The sequence below is a fragment of the Kwoniella bestiolae genome, chromosome 2 (assembly GCF_000512585.2).
Source record: "Kwoniella bestiolae CBS 10118 chromosome 2, complete sequence".
Classification (NCBI taxonomy): domain Eukaryota; kingdom Fungi; phylum Basidiomycota; class Tremellomycetes; order Tremellales; family Cryptococcaceae; genus Kwoniella; species Kwoniella bestiolae.
Genome location: NC_089242.1, coordinates 2,810,433 through 2,836,031, shown reverse-complemented (window position 1 = coordinate 2,836,031; position 25,599 = coordinate 2,810,433). Strand labels below are relative to the sequence as shown.

The 25,599-nt window shown below is 46.8% G+C and overlaps 10 protein-coding genes across 10 annotated transcripts; 5 read left to right on the top strand and 5 right to left on the bottom strand.

The window, feature by feature from the left end:
- Positions 1-143: 143 nt before the first annotated feature.
- I302_104210 (uncharacterized protein) lies at positions 144-1,475 on the top strand (the record flags this gene model as incomplete). Its single annotated transcript, XM_019189576.2, has 7 exons — positions 144-308; positions 383-682; positions 807-926; positions 1,034-1,098; positions 1,165-1,191; positions 1,266-1,346; positions 1,433-1,475. 7 exons carry the CDS (start codon positions 144-146, stop codon positions 1,473-1,475), a joined length of 801 nt encoding a protein of 266 aa, XP_019049138.2.
- Positions 1,476-2,310: 835 nt separating this feature from the next.
- On the top strand, positions 2,311-3,672 carry I302_104209 (uncharacterized protein; the record flags this gene model as incomplete). The annotated part of the gene is made up of 3 exons (XM_019189575.1): positions 2,311-2,695; positions 2,860-3,121; positions 3,267-3,672. The coding sequence occupies 3 exons, from the start codon at positions 2,311-2,313 to the stop codon at positions 3,670-3,672; spliced, it is 1,053 nt and encodes a 350-aa protein (XP_019049137.1).
- Positions 3,673-5,137: 1,465 nt separating this feature from the next.
- I302_104208 (4-aminobutyrate transaminase) lies at positions 5,138-6,982 on the top strand (the record flags this gene model as incomplete). The annotated part of the gene is made up of 4 exons (XM_019189574.1): positions 5,138-5,475; positions 5,578-5,896; positions 6,040-6,212; positions 6,292-6,982. 4 exons carry the CDS (start codon positions 5,138-5,140, stop codon positions 6,980-6,982), a joined length of 1,521 nt encoding a protein of 506 aa, XP_019049136.1.
- A 715-nt stretch (positions 6,983-7,697) lies between these two features.
- I302_104207 (phosphate:H+ symporter) lies at positions 7,698-9,651 on the bottom strand (the record flags this gene model as incomplete). The annotated part of the gene is made up of 5 exons (XM_019189573.1): positions 7,698-8,809; positions 8,876-8,977; positions 9,041-9,152; positions 9,230-9,441; positions 9,516-9,651. The coding sequence occupies 5 exons, from the start codon at positions 9,649-9,651 to the stop codon at positions 7,698-7,700; spliced, it is 1,674 nt and encodes a 557-aa protein (XP_019049135.1).
- Positions 9,652-11,078: 1,427 nt separating this feature from the next.
- I302_104206 (uncharacterized protein) lies at positions 11,079-12,219 on the bottom strand (the record flags this gene model as incomplete). The annotated part of the gene is made up of 5 exons (XM_019189572.1): positions 11,079-11,354; positions 11,555-11,787; positions 11,895-11,958; positions 12,032-12,067; positions 12,142-12,219. 5 exons carry the CDS (start codon positions 12,217-12,219, stop codon positions 11,079-11,081), a joined length of 687 nt encoding a protein of 228 aa, XP_019049134.1.
- Positions 12,220-14,145: 1,926 nt separating this feature from the next.
- Positions 14,146-15,682, bottom strand: I302_104205 (uncharacterized protein; the record flags this gene model as incomplete). Its single annotated transcript, XM_065869826.1, has 7 exons — positions 14,146-14,286; positions 14,375-14,444; positions 14,544-14,763; positions 14,868-14,946; positions 15,025-15,162; positions 15,283-15,301; positions 15,414-15,682. 7 exons carry the CDS (start codon positions 15,680-15,682, stop codon positions 14,146-14,148), a joined length of 936 nt encoding a protein of 311 aa, XP_065725898.1.
- Positions 15,683-16,166: 484 nt separating this feature from the next.
- Positions 16,167-18,376, bottom strand: I302_104204 (uncharacterized protein; the record flags this gene model as incomplete). The annotated part of the gene is made up of 5 exons (XM_019189570.1): positions 16,167-16,447; positions 16,568-16,745; positions 16,811-17,384; positions 17,506-17,804; positions 17,954-18,376. 5 exons carry the CDS (start codon positions 18,374-18,376, stop codon positions 16,167-16,169), a joined length of 1,755 nt encoding a protein of 584 aa, XP_019049132.1.
- Positions 18,377-18,774: 398 nt separating this feature from the next.
- Positions 18,775-20,863, top strand: I302_104203 (uncharacterized protein; the record flags this gene model as incomplete). Its single annotated transcript, XM_019189569.1, has 11 exons — positions 18,775-18,859; positions 18,933-19,071; positions 19,140-19,209; positions 19,294-19,352; positions 19,422-19,581; positions 19,653-19,819; positions 19,891-20,013; positions 20,106-20,187; positions 20,265-20,374; positions 20,453-20,658; positions 20,760-20,863. The coding sequence occupies 11 exons, from the start codon at positions 18,775-18,777 to the stop codon at positions 20,861-20,863; spliced, it is 1,305 nt and encodes a 434-aa protein (XP_019049131.1).
- Positions 20,864-21,221: 358 nt separating this feature from the next.
- On the top strand, positions 21,222-23,779 carry I302_104202 (uncharacterized protein; the record flags this gene model as incomplete). Its single annotated transcript, XM_065869825.1, has 10 exons — positions 21,222-21,584; positions 21,725-21,868; positions 21,987-22,325; positions 22,388-22,553; positions 22,632-22,687; positions 22,773-22,914; positions 22,987-23,038; positions 23,116-23,341; positions 23,426-23,656; positions 23,732-23,779. 10 exons carry the CDS (start codon positions 21,222-21,224, stop codon positions 23,777-23,779), a joined length of 1,767 nt encoding a protein of 588 aa, XP_065725897.1.
- Positions 23,780-23,898: 119 nt separating this feature from the next.
- Positions 23,899-25,028, bottom strand: I302_104201 (mitochondrial 54S ribosomal protein mL46; the record flags this gene model as incomplete). Its single annotated transcript, XM_019189567.1, has 3 exons — positions 23,899-24,087; positions 24,309-24,907; positions 24,974-25,028. The coding sequence occupies 3 exons, from the start codon at positions 25,026-25,028 to the stop codon at positions 23,899-23,901; spliced, it is 843 nt and encodes a 280-aa protein (XP_019049129.1).
- Between the last annotated feature and the right edge of the window lie 571 nt (positions 25,029-25,599).

Sequence of the window (25,599 nt, the reverse complement as noted above, 5' to 3'; positions counted from 1 at the left end):
ATGTATACGAGTATCTATACTGCCCATATACATCCCATCAACCCTTACTCCATAGCATCCCCCTCACCAGCCCTTCTTGTCACGAAGTGATATCAGTGATACCCTCTGATCAGTCCTTGCTCATCTATCTCCTACACACCACAATGGCACCCAGCAAACCCTCGTCCAACGCCAATCCCCCTCCGCCTTCTTCAAGAAGATCCGCAAGGATCGCGGAACAACCCAAATCTGCTGCTGCTGCTGCCAATGGCAATGGTGAGAAGAAAGAAACGAAAGTAACTTCCAAGAAAGAGGTCAACTCGAAGAAGGTTAGTACATGTCAAGCTACGTACTTCAGAAACAACAGGTTTCTCAAGAGCTGATACGATGTGTGTGACCGCAGCGATCAGTTGAGAATGGTGAATCCACTGATCCAAAGAAGGCCAAAACTTCTGAACCCAAGTCTAAGACTACCACCTCAAAGAAAGAGGACGCCAAGAAGGACTCGGAATCTTCCAAATCCAAGAAAGAGGAGAAAGAAGCGGAAGCTCCAGCTTCTGCTAAGCCCGATACGGGGTCCAAGGGAGCATTGAAACTTGGTGATAAGTTGCCTAAGATCACATTGAAGGACAACGAGGGGAATGATGTGGACGTGAGCTCCTTGACGGGAGATAAGGGCGTGGTGGTGTTTCTGTATCCTAGGGTGAGTGTCAACTTTACTAGATGCTGGAGTGTCTTTCGATTTATACTGTATATAAAGAGATATCGTCCGTTCTGTCAATCTTGGCTGTGCGATTGATTGCGCTGACTATACGTGATTGATGTAGGCCGACACTCCCGGATGTACTACCCAAGCATGTGGGTATAGAGATATCAACGATCAGATCAAGGAATTCGGATATGATATATACGGATTATCAAAGGATAAATCAGAGGCTCAACAGAAGGTAGGCACAAGATTTTTATATGACTATGTTGTCCATCGTTGTCTGCCTGAACAAGAAAGAAGGGTATTCATGCTCGATGCTGATCTCATGAGCTCATGGGTTTATAGTGGATCAACAAGAAACAATTGACTTATAAGTTGCTTTGTGATCCCGAGAGCAAGTTGATCAAGAGGTAAGTTGCTTTTGAGTATTGCGGCTGGAATCACAATCGTGTATCGAAAGCTGACAATGATTGTAGACTCGGTGCTTTCGTACAGCCTAACAAGTGAGTGAGCCCCTTACAGCCATGTTATACCGCAGTTACTGTCATAGTCGTGAGGCTGAACAATCCAATATTAGCACCAAACGATCTCACTTCATCTTCGAAAAGGGTACAGGTGTATTGGTAGATATAGCCCTGGGTGTCAAACCCGCTGATGAGTAGGTTTATCCCGTCTTGCGTCCTGCGTCTTGCGTACATATTGAGCGATGAATGTAACTGATGACACTCCATTCATCAATCATAGCCCTTCGAACGTCCTGAAATTCTTGGAGAAACATCACAAGTAGTGACCAAATCATGAGATTGGCAACTCGCGCAAAGGAGATATTCATTGTACATTTGGCTAGAACTGAAGTTGATATGGGATTCGCAATTCGGCTATCACTAGATTGAGCAGGATTGATCGAATTCTATCGTGGAAGGAGGTATCATTTAGGAAGTAACAGTCGATCTATCGTATATATCCGCATTTAGTCATCTACCTAAGAAATGAATTTGAGTTGTATATAAGAAAAGGGGAACTTCGCAGAATACATCGTCACATCATAACGATAATTCTCAGTGATCATGCATAAGGTTGTTTTTCATGCTTATCAAACCTATCTCTGAGGCGTATGCAAAGAATATCTTTTCCCTTTTGGTACGAGTACTGAGGAATGAATGCCTGTATGGTATAAGGCTTACACCGGAAATGGAAATGGCTGCACCGTACGGCGCCGTTCGGGCCCCGATACGGGCGATCTTTCGGAGAAATTACCATTTTGATAAAGGTTTGGGAGAGGAATGTTACCTATAGCGGTGGGTTTAGTGTGTTTCAACTATCACATCTACAGTAGCTTTGTTCTTTGTCCTTTGGGCTGTGGACCATCGGTCTTCCGATGTGGTGCATGATATTGGGATAGCTGATTAATCAACTATGGGTAGTGGAGAGAGAGGGAGAGAGGTATATAAAGGGGACGGGGTCGGGTCGAAAGGAATGTTAACGCACAACACATATCTCTTCACTTCTCCAACAAAGCACTGTAATCCCAAGCTATTTGATCGAACCGAATTACATCGAAGCTTTTCAACATACTACCTTCACTTATTCGCCTATCCCTCACCAAGATATCACGTCCCACCATGAATGTGAGATCCGTCGATGTCCTCATTATAGGAGGCGGTCCAGCAGGTCTATCAGCAGCAACCAGCGTTGCCCGACTCAAACGTTCTTGTCTCCTATACGATTCGGGATTGTACCGTAACTCCATGGTCGAGCATTCACACACCATCGCAGGGTTTGAGGGGAACAATCCCAAGGATCTCAGGGAGAAGATGAAGAGCGATTTGGAGGCGCTTTATAGCGATACGCTCACGTTTGTTGATGGGAAGATCACCAGTCTTAAGAAGGTGGATGACGAGAGATACGGTCAGGTCTTTGAGGCGCTGGATGATGAGCAGAGGAAGTTGAGGGCTAGGAAGGTCGTGTTGGCTACGGGGCTGATGGATCATCTGCCTGATATCGAGGGTGAGTCAAGTCAATTCAGGTCTGATTGCTTCATTCACTAGGATTTCAATACGTGTGTCGCCCCCACGTTATTATCATTCCCCCTTCTTGCATCATTAGTTCATTCAGCTTTTCTATTTGTCCTACCATTCGCCAATCACACTGACTGATACTCAACTTCCCAGGCGTCCAAGAACAATGGGGCAAACGGCTCATCCATTGTATCTTCTGCCACGGCACCGAGACGGCAAACGCCCCCTTTGCGTTCCTCTTCACAAAGCCTAATGCATATATGAACAAGAATTTGGTTGAAACGATGCTGAGACTATGGAAGAACCTGAATCACACGGATAGGTACATCTTGACTCATGGTCTTGATGTGGAGACGGAACAGGGAAGGAAAGATGCGGGATTGGAGGGGAAATTGGATTTGGTCAAGCGATTGGGGTGAGTGTACATGTCTTTTCAACCGTCTCGACAAACATGGAATGATCGACAGGGGTAGATGATCTTCATCTCCTCGTTATTTCGATCTTGATTCACACGCTTGGGTGATGAGTCCAGACCATGCTGACATTGAACGCTTTGATAGGTACCAAATCATCACGACTCCCATCCAATCGATCCACGAAGACCCATCCAAATCCACCTTGATCGTCACCTTTACCGACGACCGCACCATAACCGTCCCAGCAATGTTACTCTTTCCCGAACGATTCACGCCATCCGAGCATTCCGCCCCCTTGCTCACCGAGGAGCTGTTGGGTAGTAAATTACAACCGTGGGGTACGATCCCGCCACCCCCTCCCTCTGCGGATGGCAGACCGGCTGTTCAACCTAGAATGGGGGATGATCCTCGCACTGCCGTCAGGGGGTTGTTCTGGGCTGGCAACTCCGGGTCGGGGGCGGCTAATGTCACTGTCAGTATTGCGCAGGGGCAGATGGCTGGGGCGGTCGCTGGTGATCAGCTGGGTGAGGAGGAGCTGGCGAAGTTGTAGTTCCATCCTGATGCGTGTGAATTGTGGTGGCGATGGAGGCTTGTAGAAGAAATCAAAAAGATAAAACAAGATCAAAAAGATAGGTCGGCAAGCGTGGATACGTAGATAGTCAAACACGATGCGTATATATGTATGGTGACGGTGATTTGTAACCGCTCTAATGCATGTCACCGATCATGCACAAGGTTTCTGAGCCTCGCATCATGGTGTAATTGTCTTAGCACCACCACCTGCGGGTGAGGACATCTCCACCATCAAGGAGAGGACGACGCAAGTTTCGATGTGCAATTGAATGATTGATTGATTCTATGTAATTGCGCATAAAACTCCTCACCTCGAGGATTTGGTCCGCAGAGTGGTTGACTGATTGATCAGCCAGTTGACATTACTTGATGGACCAGTTCACAGTAAGTTTACGCTAGTAAGGTCACTGCTCTGAGAGATCGTGGTAAGTCGACATGTAAACTAGTATGCTCTCTCTGCGTATGATACACTACGGGACAGGCACTTCAGTGTGTGCATCAATCAAGCCAATCAATCAAACAACGTGTTGTGTTGCTGTCATCACATTGATGCGCCCCGGCAGAGACTGTGCGGTGTGTTTTTTGATCCTACCACTGTGTGTGTGTGTATGTGTGCAATCCGTGTTGATGGGATCAATCAGTAACTTGGTCATCACCGGTACCGGTACCGCGGGATTCAAGTGTCCAGCATCAAATGTCCAAGCGTTAAGCGAGAATCAGAGAAGATACGAGTTCGGCGATCCATTGACAGATGCACAATCATTTCGTAATTCTCAAAAGGTCAGATAATTTTGGATGGATTGGCGATTTTGGCCAAAAAGGTCAGACAGGCATTTTGTATTTTACGGAATTCTACCGGACCCCATCCCTCCAAGCGAGGTCTTGTCGGTTTTATGCGAATGCATAGGAGTTAGCCGACGCTTCTACTGTACAAGGTGAATGCTCGTGTTGCCATTGGGCGTTTAATTTATTTTTGGCGGATGAGAGTGGAGGGAGAAGTGAGGGGGAGGAGAGGGGTTTAGCGTTTGATGGGATCAAAAGATAAGAGAGCAGGCGCATACACATACACTCCAATCGTACTCCTGATCGTCACTTACTCCACACTACACTCTACCTCGATTACGCCTTTGGAACGTGTTGCGCTTCTTTGAGCCTTTCAGCTAAACGAGAATCACAAGTTTACACGGTTCTATACGGATCAATCCAAAAGGGTAATCAGAAAGAAAAGGTCAAATTTCACTGAATTATTTGACCTTTTGGACGGATAACAGACTCGTTAGTACTACCGTAGGAATAGAAGGCCATCTATCGCCATCGCCATCATTACATCAGGAAAATAGACGAGGTCTTCGTCGTCTATCTATACTTAGGTGATTTTCAAATAACATATATAATCCTTTCAATCTTTTTCCCCCCACCTCTCGGTAGATCTCCTCTCCATTATGTCCCGAATCCTCTCTTCATCATTACGCACTCTCCCCCGAGTATCATCAAAACCTATAATTCCCACCACGGCTCGAAAGGCTTTCATCTCTTCTTCATCAAGTATCAACTCGAACCCTGCTTTTGCTCAAGATCAACAACCTCAACAAGACGATATGCCTATTGCCGTTAAGACTGCCGCCCAGTGGGCCGAGTTTGGACGACATCACGTTTGTCATGGTCTCGGTAGGATCAGAGATCATGTGATTGTCAAAGGTGAAGGATTGGATCTGTATACTGCGGACGGGAAGAAGCTCTTGGACTTCACTGCTGGTATCGGTGTGACCAACCTTGGACAGTGAGTGCATGCTCCTACCGCACAAAGTCATGCCCATTCCTATTGTCTACAACGTTTCTCGCCATTCACATATAAGGGCTGATCATCTCCATTCCTCAATAGCTGCCACCCCCACGTCTCCCGAGCAGCCGCCGAGCAAGTCAACCAGCTCGTTCACCTGCAATGCTCCATCTCCTTCCACGCCCCCTACCTTCAACTCATCGACCGACTCCTCCCAGCCATGCCCCACGAGTCCCTTGACCAATTCTTCTTCTGGAACTCTGGTTCAGAGGCCATCGAGGCGGCTATCAAGGTCGCCAGACAAGCCACCGGCAGACAAAACATGATTGTCTTCTCGGGTGCTTACCACGGTAGAACGATGGGTTCAGGTGCTTTGACTAGATCTAAACCTATCTACACACAGGGTACTGGTCCTTTGATGGTGAGTCGTGTCTTCTCTTCGCTCATAGGAATTGGGCCTAGACTCCCATCAAAGGATGCCTGATGTCAATCACACCATCTCAAGTCATATTTGTAATTGATCATCAGAGAACACGCAAAGCTGATATAACGATAATCCGCTAGCCCGGTGTCTTCTCTTCTGCCTTCCCATACTGGCACCAACTCGGTGTTAACCCTTCTACCTCCGAGGAGGAACTCGTCCGTTTGGCTCAACACCAACTCGACTTGATCCTCAGACAACAGGTCAACCCTAAGGACGTAGCTGCCATCTTTATCGAGCCAGTCCAAGGAGAAGGGTGAGTGGTGAACCCACCTAAGTCCTGAGATTGATGACCGTCGCACGAACGTGGAGCTGATTGAGTGTATGATGAACAGTGGATACGTCCCCGTCCCACCCGCTTTCCTCCGACACCTCCGAGAAGTATGCGACAAACACGGCATCCTCCTCGTGATCGACGAAGTGCAATCAGGTTTCTTCCGAACCGGATCCTACTTCGCCATCGAACAGATCGTCCCAGAGCTCCGACCTGATATCCTCGTCTTTGCCAAGGGAGTGGCCAACGGATTCCCCATCTCAGGTATCGCCTCGAACAAGGAGATCATGGGTAAACTCGACGTCGGCTCAATGGGAGGTACATACTCCGGTAATGCCGTGGCCTGTGCTGCCGGTGTGGCCGCCCAGGAAGTCTATCAATCAGGAGAGATCGGTCGAAACGTCGAAGTTCGATCCAAACAATTATACAAGGTCCTCAACAAGCTGGCAAGCGACGAGAAGACCAAACACCTCATTGCTGATGTTAGAGGAATGGGTCTCATGACTGCTGTGGAATTCAGAAACACCGCCGACGAATGTACTCTCGAGGGATTACCTGAGGGGAAGAGCGTACCTAAGAACATCGGAAAGAGGGTACAAGAGTACTGTTTGAACAAGGACTTGATGGTTCTCACCACGTCCGCGTTCGATACTATCAGGTTCATCCCTGCTTTGACTGTCAGCGAAGAAGAGATGGATAGAGCTATGACGATCTTCACTGAGGCTGTCGAATCGGTCGCTAGGGAGGGTTAGATCTGTGTGATTTAGACTATTGGATCTGTGTTATTACAAGAAGGATGTTTCTCCTTTTGAATTACTTCTGAGGATGTCTGGGTTATCTGTGGTTTACTGTGTTTTGCTTTTTGTTTTGTCTTGAAATACGGAATGTCCTTGAATTTACCCCTTTATCAATTTTATCTTCCAGCTTTATCTTGTTACCTCGGTGTTCTGTATATTGTACAATCTTGTTTATATGGTGGTCGAATCTTGAAGAGGTAAATGAATATGCACGGAAATTGAAGTGTATCTCAGCAAGATAATTAGCTATCTCGATATATACCTAGTGATCGGCCAGCATTCCGTTTGTACCCGCGGGTTTGTCACCCCTCAAGTCGGTTGTGCGGATTGAGAACTACACTTCAACATGGCAGAGATGATGTCGTCAATATAGATCTTATGGTGGCGAAATGGTTGTGTACGTTGTTCATGAGCTTGCATAGCTAGCGTACATGATGAGATATCATCCTGGATGAATTCATGCCATCGGACTAAAGTATAAATGTAAATATAGAGGTGTCAAGCACATTATAATTGAACGAAGCAAGTTGATATATCAAGGTACTGAACGATTGAGTGAAATGCGAAAATTGGCGATGAAGGATGAGGACATGGGGACGAAGGTTCTTTAAATGAGTCTATAAAATCAAGATCATAACTGATCATTTTCGTTTCAAGGCAAAACTATGACTTAAGCCTGAGCAGCCAACCTTGGATCCTCCTCATCAGAATGCGTCTCACTTCCACTCCGCTTCTGTAAAGTCGCCGTACCAACGTTCGTGTCCTGTACGAAGTGGTCCTGACTCTCCTGAGATAGATCCTCTAATGTCCTACCCTTAGTCTCGGGCAGCAGCATCGTCGAGAAGATACCAGTCAACATGAAGAGCGCGAAGATCTCCAAGATATGCTTGAGGAACTTGTTTTTACCACCGATGTTGATCAATCTTGAGAATCCAACTTGTGCGACGATCGCACCGAGTTTACCAGACGCAGCGGATATACCGTGGGCTGTTGATCTGTATCGTGTGGGGAAGGCTTCACCTGGGATAACGAAGGTGGTAGTGTTTGGACCGAAGTTCTGGAACAAGTTGGCCATGCAGTATAAGAATACGAAGGCTTTCTTCCCTGATCCGGTGGAGAGGATCTTGTCGTACCCGAATCCCATAACTACGAAGATGGCCGTCAAGATGGAGAAACCCATGAATTGGATTGGTTTTCGTCCCCAGGAGTCAATGAGGAGGAAGGAGAAGTAATATCCTGGAATAAGACCTCCAACAGCCAAGATGATATTTCCAACTGCGGCGTTGTGAAGAGTCTGGTAGATGTTCTCCTGTTTCGTGGGCAGGGCAGTGGAACTTCCGAATCCGATGGTAGTGAGGATAGTGGTTGAGTTCAGACCCAATCCGTAGAATGCAATATCAAGGGCGAACCATGACCACGCAGTACCCAATAGGACCTTTCCATTCTGCCATTGACCGAAATGTCTGATGAAGTCGGGCCAAGAGGCTTTAGGCAACTCGGCTCGCTCGTTATTGTGGATCGGGTCGGTAACGTATGTACCTGAGGTAAGGTAGGTATCGACGTCCTGAGAGGCTTGCTTGATGTTGCGCTCGATGTCCATGGTGTATCGGGGTGTCTCGGGGATGGTCAGTCGGAAGTATAGGGCGACAGTTGCTGGGACACAGCCGATACCGATGATGAGTCGCCAGACTTGGTCGACGGCCTTCATGTTGGTCAATGGTTGGGAGTGGATCTGGGATTTGAAGGCGGTAACACAGATCACGGAAACAATGGCGGAGGCCACTACAGCACAACGTTTAGGATCTCATATCAGCTGATGTCTTCTCAAATGAGAGCAACACCACTCACAGTTACCCCATCCTTGAGAGGCGAACACGGCAGTCATCATTCTACCTCTGATTCGTCGGGCGGCGAACTCGGAGGTGATGACAGCTGAGAGGGGGTAGTCACCTGGAAATACAAGTTATTCAGCACAAAATCAATGTCATGATTGAAGAAGACGCATGAGCTCACCTCCAATACCCATACCCATGATGAATCTCCACATAATCATCACACCGTAGATGCTGATACCTGCAGCGTGACCAGCAACAGCCTGACCGAGAGTACCGACGATGATGATCATCTACAAAGGGTTCAACTTACATTAGCACTGGATTTTCACGAAAAGTTGCAATGTCTAGCCTGATCAGGATGACTCACCAACTCAATACCGTACATCCTCTTTCTTCCAACATGATCGGCCAACCATCCAAATAACAACTGACCAAAGAAGGTACCGATCGAATGAGCCACCTTGATACCCAGATCTTGGTTCGTGGTGTTCGATCCTCCGTTGTGGTACACGTACCCGATCATAGTCGCAGCGATGGAGATGGAGAAGATATCGTACGCGTCGGTGAAGAATCCGACACCTAATGATACACAAGATGACATCAGCTTTCTGCCACTAAGACGGTATAGATATCGAGAGGGCAGGACGACTCACCAGCAACAATACAAGCCTTGGCATGGAACCATGAGAATTTCGCCTCGTCCACTTCGGCGAGGGCTGCTCGTCGTCTCTCACCGGCAGAGACGACTGCTTCAGCTCGAGCTTTCTCAACTTCGAATTGTTGTGACATCTTGTATGCGTGTTAGTCCACACAAGTTTTTAGTCTTATTGGAGGATGTACTACTATCGATTGATGGGTACTGAGTATCGCACAGAATTTAAACATAGTATTATATAATGTCCCATATACCTCGTAGAGAGCCGAAAAATTCAATCCGTCCGCTTTGAGATGAAAGCTGTCAGTGGAGTCATGCATGTTCGACGAATCATACATCATCCATCGACAAGCCAAGAACGTTCTTGACTTGGTGGAATTATAAATAGATCATGTCATCCTATACAGACTGGGTCACGACCGTTATGGTGAGATGTGTGTCAATGGAGATCAGTCTGGATGAGAAAATCAAGTAGATGGATGAACCAGATTACTCGAATCTTCATGATTTATCGCACGTTCGTCTTCTTATATACAAGTATGTAAGATCGAACTGCAAAATGCGAGTTCCAAATATAGAACTGCACGTCGATCAGTACGTTACAAGTGCCTGCTTGTGAAATTTCGGGATTCCCAAGTTGAGATTACTCGTACCCAGTCGTGTGAGGTAAGGACCCGCCTCTTTCACCCATGTGGTTCAGGGGTTCTAAAAATAGAACAGCCGGACAGTTGTAACTCACAGCACATACAACATGCATACGAAACTCATATCGGCGAGTGAAAATGACTGATAGGATGGTTTTGTCGTGGTATTTAACGCACGTTCGAAGATATCTTCTATTTATATCTAAACCCACACTTTCACAGACTTTTATGAAGCTCGAGAGTTAGTCGCCTAATTACGTGGTCCTTCATCCGCACAAGTTATTCCATATTGAAACTCCGTATCACACCAAAAGATCGATTCCCAAATACCGTACTTGACCATGGAGAACCCATCAATTCCAAATTTCCAAAAAAACATAGAAGATGAAGGTTGGGACTCTAAATGATTCCAAATTCACCCAAGTCATTCGCAGTTCGCAGCTCCACAGTCCGACATGGATTGTCTCAAGTCGAGTACACGTTCGACGGACCGTATGCGAGGGGTCGAACATGTTTGATGGATGCATATGCTAACGAAGATGAGCATAGACAACGTTCATACGTCGATGAGACCATTCGGCACACATCTGGAATAGTTCAAGATGGGATACGCAGTTTGTAAACCGACTGCTGGTGGAACCGAACGTGAGAAAGTGGTTCACAAGCTTGCCTTTTTCTGTTTCAAGTTGACCAATTTGCCTCGTCTCGCACGATGCGAAAGCTGTACGTATGTCACTAAGCAATCGGGATGTCGTCTGACGAAAACAGATGGCGTCATCATTATCGTGGATGCATGTTAACGATTGACTCGAACGTGATTATAAACACTTCTAACATATTCTTCGACCTTTTTCGATCTATCGAACACTGACCCAACCTTCAACCGAAAACGCACACCCATACTCAACGTCGCTCATCTACAACAACATCAAACCAGCCATCCCGACCAAAGATCCAATCAATCCCACACTAGCAAGCTCAACTCTGGCAAACGCGCCGCTAGATGATCCGGAAGACCCCGACGCAGAGGCAGAGGGCGAGGCTGCGCTGGTCGATGCTCCAGACGCTGATGAAGTTGTGGAAGATGCAGTAGCGTTGGAAAGGGACGCGTCGTTGGTACATGTTTCGTTGGATGGGATGGAGTATCCTTCGATAAGGATGAGGTCGGTACATTGATAGAGGTTTCCGTCGCCCTGGGGTTGAAGAGATGATCAGTCAGGTACTTTTGCATGAGACACAAGGATACGGAGATGGACGAGAAGGGCTATTGAGGGGCATTGAGAGGCGAGCAGGGTGGAAAATATGGAGTGGAGGATACTTCAAGACGTGGAAAAATCCTCATACTAGAAGGTCGATGGAATCAGACGCTATGAATCGGCAGCAGAACACTCACTCCATCGTATTGTACCTGAAGAGTCACCTCACTACCATTACTCAGCCCCACACCCAACCCGCCCAAATCGACATTAAAGCAATACTCCCCCTGTTTCACCTGGAAGATCGGTGTAGCCAAGGGGATACTGGTCCCGTTGGAGGTAGTGTTGAAATCGTTAAATGAGGTAGGGTTGGAAGAGGTCGAGATGAATGCTACGACAGTTGCGAGATTGTGGTGCGAGTCGATCCTGACTGAGGGTAGTAAGATGAGAAAGGGATCAGTATGTGTTTGCAATATTCAATATACTCAAGTCAAGCTATATCTGGAGTGATGCGAGGGGTGGGTATGGACCACTCACTTGGACCTTGACCTAATGAGAAAGGTTGTCTTGGTGACGCTACATTTGGGAAACCACCGCAATACTATTATCATCCCAAAGTATGCATTAGTGTCTATGGCCTGTACTGTGAGGTGCAGTTACGATGTTCAACTCACTTGGGGCTCGTTATCATCGTCAAACCCTCTTGAAGTCTTTGGCGGAAGTTACACATCAGTCAGGTAATCCCAGTCGTAAACTTATTGATGGCATAGGCACGACCACTCACCGGATAGTCAAGAGTGAAATGAGCAAATGTCGTCGAAGCCAAGAGGCAAGCAGCGAGTAACGATTTGAGTGAGAACATGATCATGGGTTGTCTTCTGTTATTACAATGGTCCGTATCGGGAGATTAGTGGTGTGTGAGAAGGGAGATTTCGTGCAAGGATGATACGTGTATATATACGTAACTTCCAAGATAATGGGTGACCCAGCTCCCATCCTTCTCATGCTCTCACTACTGTCGCCAAGATACCTTGACTACTTACCGCCATCTCAAGAACAAAGGATAACTTTATTTATAGCTTGTAGGTTTCTCATTCTCATTGGCCAAGTTGAGATGATCGACCCGTGCCTGGACCACGAGCCATTAAATGATCGACGAGTCTTTTTAGGGAGAGATGCGGCAATTACGAGTATGTACCTGTGCTACAGAGCGAGATTAGATAACTATACATACAAACATGAGGGCTACTCGTATCCGCACCTCTTGATAGCATAATGCAGGATCAATTCAGCTGGCGCTACATTCAAGTATCCTGCTCTTAGGCGATTTCAAATACATCTAAAAGTATGTTGTAGTGTTTTCAGCTGAGGAGAGGCTTTTTCAGGAAGGAGAGCGAGGTGTGATCTTGGTTCTTTTTCGTATTAGTGTAGAGGTAAATGTTACTGCAGGAGAAGGACTTAGACATGAATATTTCTGGAGGATATCTCTTGTTGAACTGTTGAGAGGCCGCTTCTTTCAAACTACCGTACAATGGCTCATAGGTACTAGCTGTTGGTTGAGTTTGCGTCAATTACCACGTGGAGCACAACAATGGGATGGAGTCAAACCATTACGTAATTAACTCTCTCTGGTGGATATGTGTCATAACGCCGCATATTCCCGTAATTGCTCAATGCCTCGTGGTCGAGTCGCATTCCTCAACGTGTAATTTGGGTTTCTTGATTTTGAGATTTCAGAATTTGGGTTCTGCTTCTCTCTCTCTCTTTCTTTCTTTTCTCTAAGAAACCCCCCGCAGGTAAGTGAGAATGTACCTACGACTGTCGACCAGGAAGGAGCCATTCATGGAATCATGGAGACGCCGCTGAGCTGATCTTTCTTGTGCTTTGACTCGCAGCTCCAAGGTCACAATGCTCGTTACGAACCGATGGACTGGCTAGGTGAGTTGTACTTTTCAATCCTCTCAACCTCAACCAACACCCTTCCCCTATCCATCTCCGTATCACCCAATGCTGACTCATCTCTTCTATTTATTATAGCCAATACCATCCCCACTCGCGAGCGGGCCAAGGTCCTGGAATTTCAACCCCCCTTTCACCTCTCCTCTTCGCGAGGAGCGGTGTCTGACCGATCTTAGCGGATCCTTGCGTTAATTCGACCAAGCAATTCCCGACCAGAAATGCGTCCTCTCCCTTTCTCTCGCGGCTCGTCCGTGAGAAGCCCGTAGAAGCGTCGCTCGCCCGCGTGGAGGGTATAATTGGATGAATTGGACTTGGTATGGGAATGGTGGGGTAGCCTTATATCGAAGTTTTCGACCTTTCCTTCAAGAGGATCAAGGTTGAAAGTCTCCTTTATGTTATGGAGAAGTGCTTTAACAGCCCCGATATACAAACAGGCTTTAGTGCAATTTGGTGACGTCCTCTTTTATCTCACAACAAAACTTTCTCTCTTCATCTAGAAGGAGAAGGGAGGATAACTCGATCAGGACTACTCTGGGACTGCGGGGTTAATGGCTTGAGATATAGCCTAGATTTTTCATATCTCATGTGTTCGTATATATATGTTTACATGTATACTCTTGGATATCTCATGTCACGGCTCGATAAAGTCAATTCGGGTTAATCAATCTCCGCTCAGCCAGAGATATATCAATTAGATTGACAACTGCATAAGAGATTTCCATTCACTCTACAATCACTACACTACGGTGTACGGTGTATAATATCAAGGTATCGCTGTATCCTACTCCTTTCCTGTCCTTTCCTTCTCACACAAAGAACGACGTCACATCTAAGGACCAAGGGCAACAGCGCCAGGAGCGGGGGCACCAGTGGCAGGAGCCTGAGCAGTGGTGATACCGGCACCAGCTCCTGGCTCGTCAGCGGTGGCGTTCACGGGAGGGATGGGGGTAGCATGTTGTTTCTTCTCCTCCTGTAGTGGGATAAAGTCAAATCAGCAAGATGCTCTCATGACATGGATTTCCGAAGCAGGAGGCAGAAGGAGAGGGGAAACCACTCACGGCAATTCGCTTAGCTTCCTCATGTACGTCCAAAACCTGTTTTTGAGTGGTAGTGTAGAATTGCACGATCCTATCACGGGGCCTACGTTAGCGCCGCAAATACATAAATCAACTTTCGACCATCGAGAGAGAGAAAATCGAGGGGAAGTGGAGAGACTGAGAAACCCACTTTTGTACAGAAGGGTTGTTGAAGATTCTAGCATAGTAATCGTGCAATCTAGCTGAGAAACCTCTATGTTGATCTACTTCTCTGGCTTTGGCTACTCCCGCGGCGGCGGTTTCGTTGATCTTGCCTGAGACGGTCTTGTTCTCGCCTACTACCTTGTTACCGATGTTTTGGTCGAGGGAGTTGAAGAATTGGAGGAATCGGGATGAGATGCCTTGTTTGTCTGATACACATATCATAACTTATCAGCAAAAGTTCTTACCAACAGAATTTATACATGGATCGATGAGAAGATGGACGACTTTGTTATATGAAAAAGGAACTCACTGTCGATGTCAATAGCTTTTTGGATGATGTTATCACCGAGAACGTATCCATGAGCGAGGTACTCAGCTACGATGGCGGCCTGCATAGGATCCAGAACGATCAGCTTCATTTTCTGGTATTGCCGAAGATGGAGGCCTCAGAGCTGGATTTGACTCACTCTTGGCTTGTCTTCTTGGCCGATTGGCGAATCAGTGGCTCCAATGGCTGTCGACCCGGTAGCGCCGGTAGGGAGGACCGAGGCGGTCTTGGGCTCGGCGTCGGAGGCTGAGGTGACTTCAAGGTGGGCTCCGTCGAGCTGCGTGGTGGACAAGCAGGTTTAGCATACGTCCTTTTCAGGGTTGTGGAGTGAGGGTGCGATGGACGAATGGGAAGGGGAGTCTTCAGATAAGACGGATATGGATGACAAAACACTCACAGTACCACCGTTGAGCATCCTGTACAAGGTCAAAAAGCATTAGCACCATTCCATCTACCTACACCACACCGAAGCAGATCGGCTATGACATTAAGTAAAGAGAGAGAAAGCGAAGAGGTAAAAGAACCCACAAACTAGTCCTCATAGCACTCAATTTCTCAAAAGTGATATCCGCCTCATTGCCGGTCTTCTTGACAGAGATCAATTTCCCACAGAAAGAGAAGAAATCATGTAACTTGTCTTCGGTAGTTTCAGTTGCTAGTCCGCTGACATGGATGGTGTATCCTGATGAGGCTGCAGTGGTGGCGGTGATTGGAGAGGAAGTTGATGCGCCCAGTGTTGGAGCTGGCGCAGGGGCAGGGACGATGGGGTTGGCGGCTGATTCGGATGGTTGAGCCATTGTGTGTGGTATGTTAATATGGATAGAGTGGGTTGAGTAAAGTGATGTGGATAGGTTGTTATGTCTTTGATAGATGATTGAGAGATGAAGCAGGAAGAGATATCGAGATAACGAGACGAGTACTTTTTCAGGTAGATGCTGTGTTATCTCTGTCTGTGAGTGGAGTTGCGTCATAGTTGTATGCCGGATAATCCCGTTGCTCATACATTTGTTGCTAGAACATGCTCTGCGCAGTGTGGCGGTAGTACATATAATCATCGACTGTGCTTTTTTAGGCTTGGCTCGTCATTTGTATACCAGTACTGAAGTGCATGTATGGCATACATCATTCACAGAGCACGAGCGGTATAACTTGAGTACATTACAGATGCATGGGGACTGTTGCAGATCATAACCAGGTATATAATGCAGGATATCTATATCTATGCAAATATTTGATCTATGTGTATACGTATGTACCACATCCTCACCTCCCGTCCAGAGGCTATAACATCCCCTCCACACCCAGCGCGACCAACACCCAAGCCAACCAGCTCACCTTCCTCTCCTCGCTATTCCACGTCTCCTCGCCCACATACTTTGAATCCTTATTTATAGTCTTTACCTCTTGACCCAGTGATTTGCGCAAGGTGGGAGAAGAAGTCATCATGATCAAGGATAACTCTGTATCTAACGTTAATGATCTGGTGGAGAGGTTGGAAGAACCTATGAACGTTAGGAAAGGATTTGAGTTTGTTGATGAGGAGGTGGGGGATAGCCATATTCCTATGTCCGCATTGAAGGGAGTGTGAGTATCACATTAATATGACAGATGAGGATGGTCATATGATCTTGATGTCTGCTTCTGGCACATCATAAGATATATGGTGAGAAAATTCGACTCACCCTTAGAATGATATGTCCAACCTTTCTTCTCCCATTCCCTCAATTTCACACCCTCACCTTTCTCTTCATCCCACGCTCGTCCCCTCCTGACAGCCTCTCTGTGGAATCTACTTTCTAGTAATGTATATCCCTCAGGTATCAGTCGGGAAAACCCCTTCGAGCCGTAAAACCCATTGGCCTAGATCCGTCAAGAGAGTCAGCTCTACAATGGCATTTTTATGATGGTAAAAAATATGAGCTCACCTTCGGACTAGCAGCAATAACTCCCGTACTAGCCGGACTATCCAATACCAACCTCTTATACTCCTTGTACAACCCGAAATACCCAGATGTCAAGTCCACCCTCACCTTACTCCCCTCCTCATCACTCTCATAGCTCTTCTGAATGGCATTCCACACTTTCACTAGATTCCTCTCTTCCTCTTTCAAACCCAATACACCGGATTGGATGACAGGCCAAAACCATGTATCTATATCCACCCTCCTTGACCTATTTGCATTGGACGATTTCCACGAGTTCTGGAATGCCGTGAGTGTCGCTAGGGCGTGGGTGGAGAACCGGCGAGGATGGATGGAAGCACTGGGCCATATTAGTGATGCTCGAGATGCATTAGAGGATGAGGGAGAGGAAGTGGGGTTAGGTAATGGGACGGTATAGGTTGGGGAGATGTGTGCTGGTGGTGAGTGATGGAGGAGGTAGGAGTATTGGGTGAATAGTCGGGTAAGGGATGAGAGGTATGATAAGAGCGAGGGGTTGGATTTGAAGTGGATATATCGATCTTGTCGATTCGTAAAATACGACGAGGCAAGGTTGGCTCTGTAGTAGCAAGACAACTGAGTCAATACTGGCTTCTTTTACCCTTCTCTTCCTTTGTCGATGCTTGCAAGCTGTGGGAATAGATCCTCTGATGGTCATAAGAAAAGGAAAAATCACTCACCCACTTATCAATACCTCATCATCTACGCCATACCACTTCCCATGCCACGTTCCCCACCCCTCATCATACCGCTCCGGTACGATCTTCTCCATCAACCCTCGTAGTTTCGGTGAACGGTATAACCAGACTTCGCACCTGTCTGGAAAAGCCTCCACAAGGGGCAGTAGAAGGTGTGCGGTGGATGGTGGTAATGACGATGAAGAGGAATTACGGGAAAGTCGGGTAGACCGATGGTAATCTAGTATGAATACTGTACGCAACTGCGGATTGTTGGTTAGGGCTTGACGTATTGATTCGACCTGTAGTATATATAGCGAAGTTAGCACTATATTTCTATCACTATAGACCATGTAATCTCATAGTCATCGGTGAGATCAGGAAATACTACACATTCATTACAAGGGTATTGTATGTGCAGATCGAAAGATAGTAAGAGGCGGAAACTCACAAGCTCCCCCTCCTCTGCCCCGATGTACAAACTACTAATCAAAACCCTCCTCTTAGCCCTCTTGATCATCTCTATCAGTCTCGCGTAAAACATCTGCGGCGAAGTCAACAATTCAACCTCGTCTCCTCTCGCACCGAAACATGGCTGGGAGGAGGATAATTCCTGAGAGAGAGATTCGAATGCTGGATGTTGATGAGGTTGAGGTTTCTGTATTATTCCGGAGGTACTGGTATTGCTGCTACTACTACCAGTGCTGGATGTTGCGGTCGAGTACCGATGATGTTGGTGGATTGGACATATCGAGTGAGCCTGAGAAGGGATTCGTTTAGGTAAAGGGACGATAGATCTTGAGGGACCTGCTTTGCCCAATGAGGATGATGAGGCTCTGAGGGCATCTCTTATGGCCAGCTGAGATCTACTCATCGTAGGTGTTGACCCAGTGACTTGGATTGGGATCAGGATAATGACAGAGATGGAGGAGAGTGATAAGATTGAAATCTCGAAAGCAAAAGCGGATAAATCGGAACGGCATCGAGAGGTGGTTGGGCTTTGTTCGCTGAAATAGACTCAGGTGCCACGTGGGCATGACTCACCAACCATGAAAATCCAAAATTAGCTCGATGTTTGCAGATCATCCTTTCAGTGTTCGATAGTGTATTTCATTCTCAACTTGCAGACTGACCGGCTCACAAGCATCCAATGATGCATCTTCAAGAACACAGTTAGAAGATAGAATATACCAGTATATCACAGGACAATCTCAGACCCGACCGATGTATCAGTAACGAGCAATCAAGGAATCGACCGATCAATCAACCGCGATGTACGCAGCAAGTCTGTACGGCTTGAAAAGGGCTGCTATCATCTTACCTGTAGCTTGGACGGGTGCATGGCTAGGATATTATGGTAAGATAATCTGATATCTCCTCGTTACAAGTCTGCATCGCGTGATGGGCTAATATCCAACACCATGAATCAGCATACACCGATACCCTCCGTCGATCGCATATCAGAGAACGTAATCGAGAACTATCGCATACTCTGATGGGATTACCGGGCGATGGACCCGATTATAGTAAACCTGCTGAGGAGATTGAAAGGGAAGCTTTGAAGAAGAGGTCAGTTGGTGTTTCATGGAGGAAGTTCAGTGCCTAGCTGATAAAGTCGATGTTGATCGTACGGATAGATATGCAAGTTTGAAGTTTGCTGGGAGGTATTGGAACCCCTATGTGGAGTGGAGAGAACAAGGTGCATGGGTGAGTCTATATTGATTTGACAGGATCTTGTCTCGCAGATTGATACATGTGGATCGTTCAGGCTAACGCTGGTCGATCTCGTAGGAATGGGCATTATGGAAGATAATCATTTCTACGATAACTCTCAAATTATTCTACAACGGGTGAGCTCTCTATCTGTTTCAACCGGTAGACAAGACATCATAGCTCAGACATCATTCACCGAACCTCAGCGGGGTTCCACCAGAAAGACCTATACCCGACTTACCCCTCGAACGACCAGATTTCTCTTTACTCTACCCATCCTCCTCATCAAAACAAACTTCGACAAGTAGGACATCCGGTAGTGGAGGTGCAGATGTCAAAGTGACCGATAAGTTGACTTTGACCTGGGTGAGCTGGAGTATACCACCGAGATCGTAACTGCAGAGTCATGGCTGATGAGTGACAATTGTATGAAATAGCTCGGTCAATCCACTTCCTACGTTACTCTAGACAACCTCACTATCCTCACTGATCCCGCATTATCCGATCGGACACTACCTTCACGAATTGCTCCTCAGCGGTTGAGGCCTAGTCCGTGTGAATTGAGCGAGCTGAAGAGGGTTGATGTGGTGCTGGTATCGCATAAGTGGGTTATGAACCTCAATATCAACGGAGTCGTGATGAAAGTGGACAGAAGCTGATAAGCATCTAATCTAGCCACTTTGATCACCTCGATCCGGAAGCGATCAAGGAGCTAGGGGATAGTTGTGAATGGTTTGTACCCAGGGGCGTTGGATCTTTCATACGGAAGTTTGGTGTGACTAGGGTGACTGAATTGGAGTAAGTGGCTAGATCCGATGTGCTTTACCTCTTGAACTGGACCAAGTGATAGAAGAAAGAAGAGTATAAAGCTGACCTGAAATCGATGCTAGTTGGTGGCAAGAAAGCCAACATACATTGTCCAGACCGGGTCAGAAAGATCGACAGTTCACCATCACGGCTGTACCTACTATGGTAAGTCAGCTATCGATTGCAGTGTACCTCGTCACAGTACGTCTAGCTGACATGATGGCCTCTTGCTCGTGTCGCAGCACTGGTCAGCTAGATCACCATTAGATACCAACGCGACTCTATGGGCAGCATTTCATGTCAAATCCCATACGGAGAAACCAAAGTCCTTCATACATCTGGGTGATACTGGGTAAGTCATCTTCTCCTCATCTTCGGCCGTAAGATTGGCCACAGACTGACGCTGACTGGACTGGTTGGATTGGGATAGATACTCCCCTACGTTATATCATGCCGTCGGAAGAGTATTGGGCCCAATAGATTTGGCTGCTATACCCATAGGATCGTACGAGCCAAGATGGCATATGCATCTCCAGCATACAGATCCGGAGGGAGCGGTGAGGATGGCATTGCAGATGAAAGTGAGGAAGAGCGTAGCTCAGCATTGGGGAACGTGGTTGATGAGTGATGAAGCGTGTGAGTGTGTCTTGTGCTGATCATATCTATACTATCTTTGTGTCGTAGTCCATTCATGACCTATAGAAGTTTGCTGAATATTATCGTCATCTCATTACTAGACAATAAACCACCATTAGACCTAGAAATTGCTAGACAGAAATTAGATGTGACGGAGGATCAGTTCTGCGTGTTACCTGCTGGGAAGACTATTGTGGTGGAGTAGAGTAGATAGATCAGTAGAGCATAGACACTGAAGCAGACTATTATATATCGTATATCATATATCATATATACGCGAATATGTAATATAGCAATATCACCGTCCTCAACATGAGCAGGTGTTCGGTTGCAGCGAGGTGAATAACCGAGGTACAGTAACAGTATCATGTTTGTGCCTAGAACGTAACACCAGTTGTCAACACGCTCAAGAGGAATGTTGGTAAATCGAACATATAATTTTCGTAACTTCAGCGGATACGCTCCAGACCCAAGTCAATACCAGTCTTCGACCAGCTCCTGAGCTGATATACCCTAACCACTGCAAGGGATGGACAAGCAGCCGAAAGCAGATCAAATCAAAAATGAAAGGCTCCAAATTCCTTCTACCCGCACTCTTCAAAACCCTCATCCTCCCTCCCTCGCTATTCACTCTCCTCCTCCTTCTCCTACCTCCATCCACTCCATGGAAGATAATAGGGTACATCCTCTCATTCCCCATAGTGTACATCGTCCGCTCGAACCTCTCAGTCTACCTATCGACCCGCCGAGCCAAAGCTCTAGGAGCGAGGGATATACCCCGCGTAAAAGGAAGATGGCCATTGAATTTGGATATTCTAGTTGATTGGGCAAAGTCTGGCTCGGAGGAGGAAGTGGGGAGGATGATGGTTCTTCTTAAACGGAGGTGGGGAGGGAGTTATAATACGAGGGTATTGGGGGAGGATCAGGTGGGTCGGTTTGTTTTTCAGCATTGACTGGTCCTTGGGTCATGGAGTGGATCTATCAGCTATATCCGTCTGGTCTATACCTAAATGGGAGAAGATCTAGCTGATTCTGATCTTTTCATCATGTTTATATTCATGTATAGATAATCTCATCGGATCCTCTCGTGCTTAAGCATGTTCTGCTCGACGACTTTGACAATTTCGTAAAGGGCGAGAAATTCAAAGATCGAGCGGTGGATTTCCTGGGTGATGGGATTTTCAATTCGGATGGGGAGAGATGGAAATTTGTATGTTTCACTCTCTCTCTCTTCTCTCATATCCTCCCTTTCCCTCCAGTTATCCATACATGGAGGGACTGTAAAGGATGTTTCTGATTACTGATTTCTATGTCATGTATGAATATAGCACCGATCACTCATGAGACCGTTCTTCCACCCCATCCACATCTCTCCTCAACTATTCGCTCCATCCATTCAACGCTTCCTGTCTTCCCTTCCCACGGAGGGAGAGGCATTTGATATACAAAAGGATTTGGGACAGTTGGCATTGGAGATGGCTATTCTCTGGATGACGGGTGAACATCTCTCCGATAGTACTTCATCTGATCATACTCGAGGAGAGACGGGTTATACATTCAAGGACGATGTGAGCATAGAATGGGAGGAAGCGAAGAGACACCTGGGAGATGCTATGACAACTGCTCAGAGGGTCGTGGGGAAACGAGTGAAGATAGGAACTGTCTGGGTGAGCTTACTCCCATCGCTTGTAGCATGGATATCTCAAGCTGACTTTTTAGTGTGCTATAGCCGCTATTCGAACTTACTCATGATCCGCTGATTGAACCGATGAAGACGATCCGAACATTCTTCAAACCCATCATTGAACGGGCTTTCAAACGAAAGGGCCTCACTAGGGAGACCGATGAGAGGGAGGAAATACATTTTATTGATCGTTTGGTAGATGCTACTGATGGTATGTTGTCTCTTCCCACCTTCATTTATATACCAGTGATATGGCGAGACGTTCATGGCTTATGCCTATGGGATGTAGATAGGAAATTGATTGAAGATCAGCTGATCAATACCCTTCTTGCCTCGAGGGACACCGTGAGTTTCAGCATTACACTTGAGTTTCGTATCCTCCTGCATTGGTGAAGTGTTGATGCTGGTACTGATTGATGGAGGTTATCAGCTCGCCTCTTGTTTGACCTTCTGCGTCTATGTACTCTGCCTGCATCCGGAAGTGGGATCCAAACTTCGAGAAGAGATTAGAAGTGTTGCTGGAGATGAGAATAGGGAAGTGACGAAGGATGTGATAAGGGAATTAAGGTATTGTGAGTCGGCGCCCGTCTTTCCACTAAGCTATGACGAAGTAGAATAGCTGATCACATTGAGGCAAATTTCAGGTCGAGCATACATCAACGAAGTCTTGAGATTATATCCCCCAGTCCCCTTGAAGTGAGCAGACCCAGACCCGCTGTAGAGTTACAACGTGACGGGACGGGACGGTATGTACTGACATCTCGATATCGAAGCATCCGACGAACCGTCCGTCCTTCCCTTTTACCCACCTCGCAAGGCGGTCCACCGATGTACATGCCCGGCAACACATCCATCATCCTAGCTTTCATACTCATGCAACGTGATCCGGCGGTATGGGGCGAGGACGTGGATGAGTTCAACCCTGAACGATGGATGAATGACGGTCTGGGGAAGAGGGAGAGAGAAGGGTATATGAGTTGGAATTATGGTCCGAGGATGGTAAGTCACTTCTTCGTCTTCTTGTTCTGGTCTACTAGTAATGGGGCTTGGGCTTGGGCTTATGTGTTTTGACACGGTGGGTAGTGCATGGGTCAACCATTCGCTCTGACTGTTACGCATACCTTCCTCATACTCCTCTCGAGGCATTTGGACAAATTGCAATCTGAACATAAAGATATGAGATTCGCTTTTGATGTTCAGCCGCAAGGTACTGCCATTCCTTCTGCATGGACTACGAAGGAAGGGTGTGATGGAAGAGCGAGAGGAGGGAAGGATAGGATGTGGGTGGTGGCTGATGTTGTGCTGGCTATCAAGGTGAGTTGTAGTGTAGTCCTTATATTTCGTGTCTCTGATGCTCATGTGGCAAGGCTGATGGATCTTTGATGATAGGGTGGTTTATGGGTGAGGTTCGACCATGATCATGAAAGGACGAAATGAACGAATCAGATAAACCAAACAGGAGAATAACCGTGATGATGTTTTCTGTTCGAGAAGCAATCAAGTTGTATATAATCAGAATGACCTTGTATACCATGCATAAATATGATCCCCTACAATCACAATTCCTCGTCCACTTCCTCAGCCACCCCGAACATCCCTTTAACCCCCTCCCATAATTTCTCGTCGCCCTGATTCCTCAACCTCTCTTCTACTTCTTTGGCGCTGAGCCATGCGTGCGAGGTGTAATTCGAAGATGGGGCGAGGGTTGGTTGACCCGCTAGGATGTGGCCTCGGAGGAAGAATGTCTGGGTGTGAGATTGTGTTAGTATGTGGTCTTTGTGAGTGAGGAGAATGTGAACAGCATAGGGGTTGTAGGGCAAGAGAACCACGAGGGAGTTTTTGGGATATGGCTCATCGCGATAAAGTTGTAGTCATAAAACGGTAGAAGAATAGGTTGGATCGCAAAATTCAGGTCATGCTGATCGATGATCCGATGTTCACTTCTCAACAGATAGACCACACTCACCCTCTGCTCACCGTCCCTGACCACCCCAACAGGTTTCCTACTTACCAACCAACTATCCATACCCTTCCCGTCCAACTGCCCACTGGGCCCTATCAACCTCTCGTTCACAGCCTCGTCCAAACTCTGTAACCTCTCTACTCCCGTACTGGGGAATACCCACTTCTTCTGTTTATCTTGTACCAAGCAGTAAACCTCTTCTTCGGGATACCTCTCCAAACTTTTATCTCCCTTCCCGTCCTTTATATCCTGTTGTTCCCAGTGATTTCGGGGTAGGACCTCGTACTCCGTTTCAGGGGGGATATCACCTATACTCTCCGGTTTACCACCTGCCAGCCTCTCTCCGTAGGTCTCTGTCTCGTACTCATGCTCTGCTTTTAGGTATCGACGCAGGGGCAGTGAGCCAGATTTGAAGTAGAATTCTGTAGGGAGAGGGGTACTGAGGGAATGGCGGAGTGCTCGGGAGTAGGCGTAGTATGTTTGTTCAAGCTCTGTGGGGGTTGGTGTGAGGAGTGGTGTACGGGAGAGGAGGAGGGACGCTTTGAGGGGTGGGGGGGTGGATGAAGAGGAGGTAGAGGTAGAGGAGGAGAATCGCTGGAGAGCTATTGGACAGGGATGAGGTGTGAGCTATCTCATGCCTTGCCTGCAGCATGAAGGATATAGCTTACCTGCTCGTCGTATCGAGGAGGAGGAACGTTTTATCGATCGCGGAGTGAGTGACATCTTTGTTGTGTTGGATTGAGGGTTGAGCAAGAAACGTTAGTGCCGTCTTTTACAGTACTGCTATAAAAACATGGAAGAATCCGAAATTAATTTCAGATGTTCAGTTCGAGCGAGATGACTTTCATTCAGTAAGTTACGTGGGAGGAGGAATCTAATTCAGTTACCCATTTAAGAGGATGATTGAACCTCCACCATACAAGTAGCATCGAGAGAATTCAAAATATTCAACAGGTATTACTTTCATTCTGATATTCTTATTCCTCATTGCGTTGCATATCAACTCAATCAATCACCCATATTGCTTCTCAAACTATCATTTCTCTTCAACGACTCACTCACTTGTAAAAACACGACTGTAACAAAAGCACCATTCCGACCATATATACCAAAACAAGGGCCTTTGTGCTCTCCTCGTTGACTAGCCAAACACACCACTCATTTCAAGTTTCAGTTTCAGTTTCAGTTTCAGTATCAGTGCGATCGTTCATTTCTTCATCTCAAGCATCGTCATTACCCACCCCTTTAACAGATCCAGTATCAATCAAATCTCTCGACTCTGAAATCCCAGATA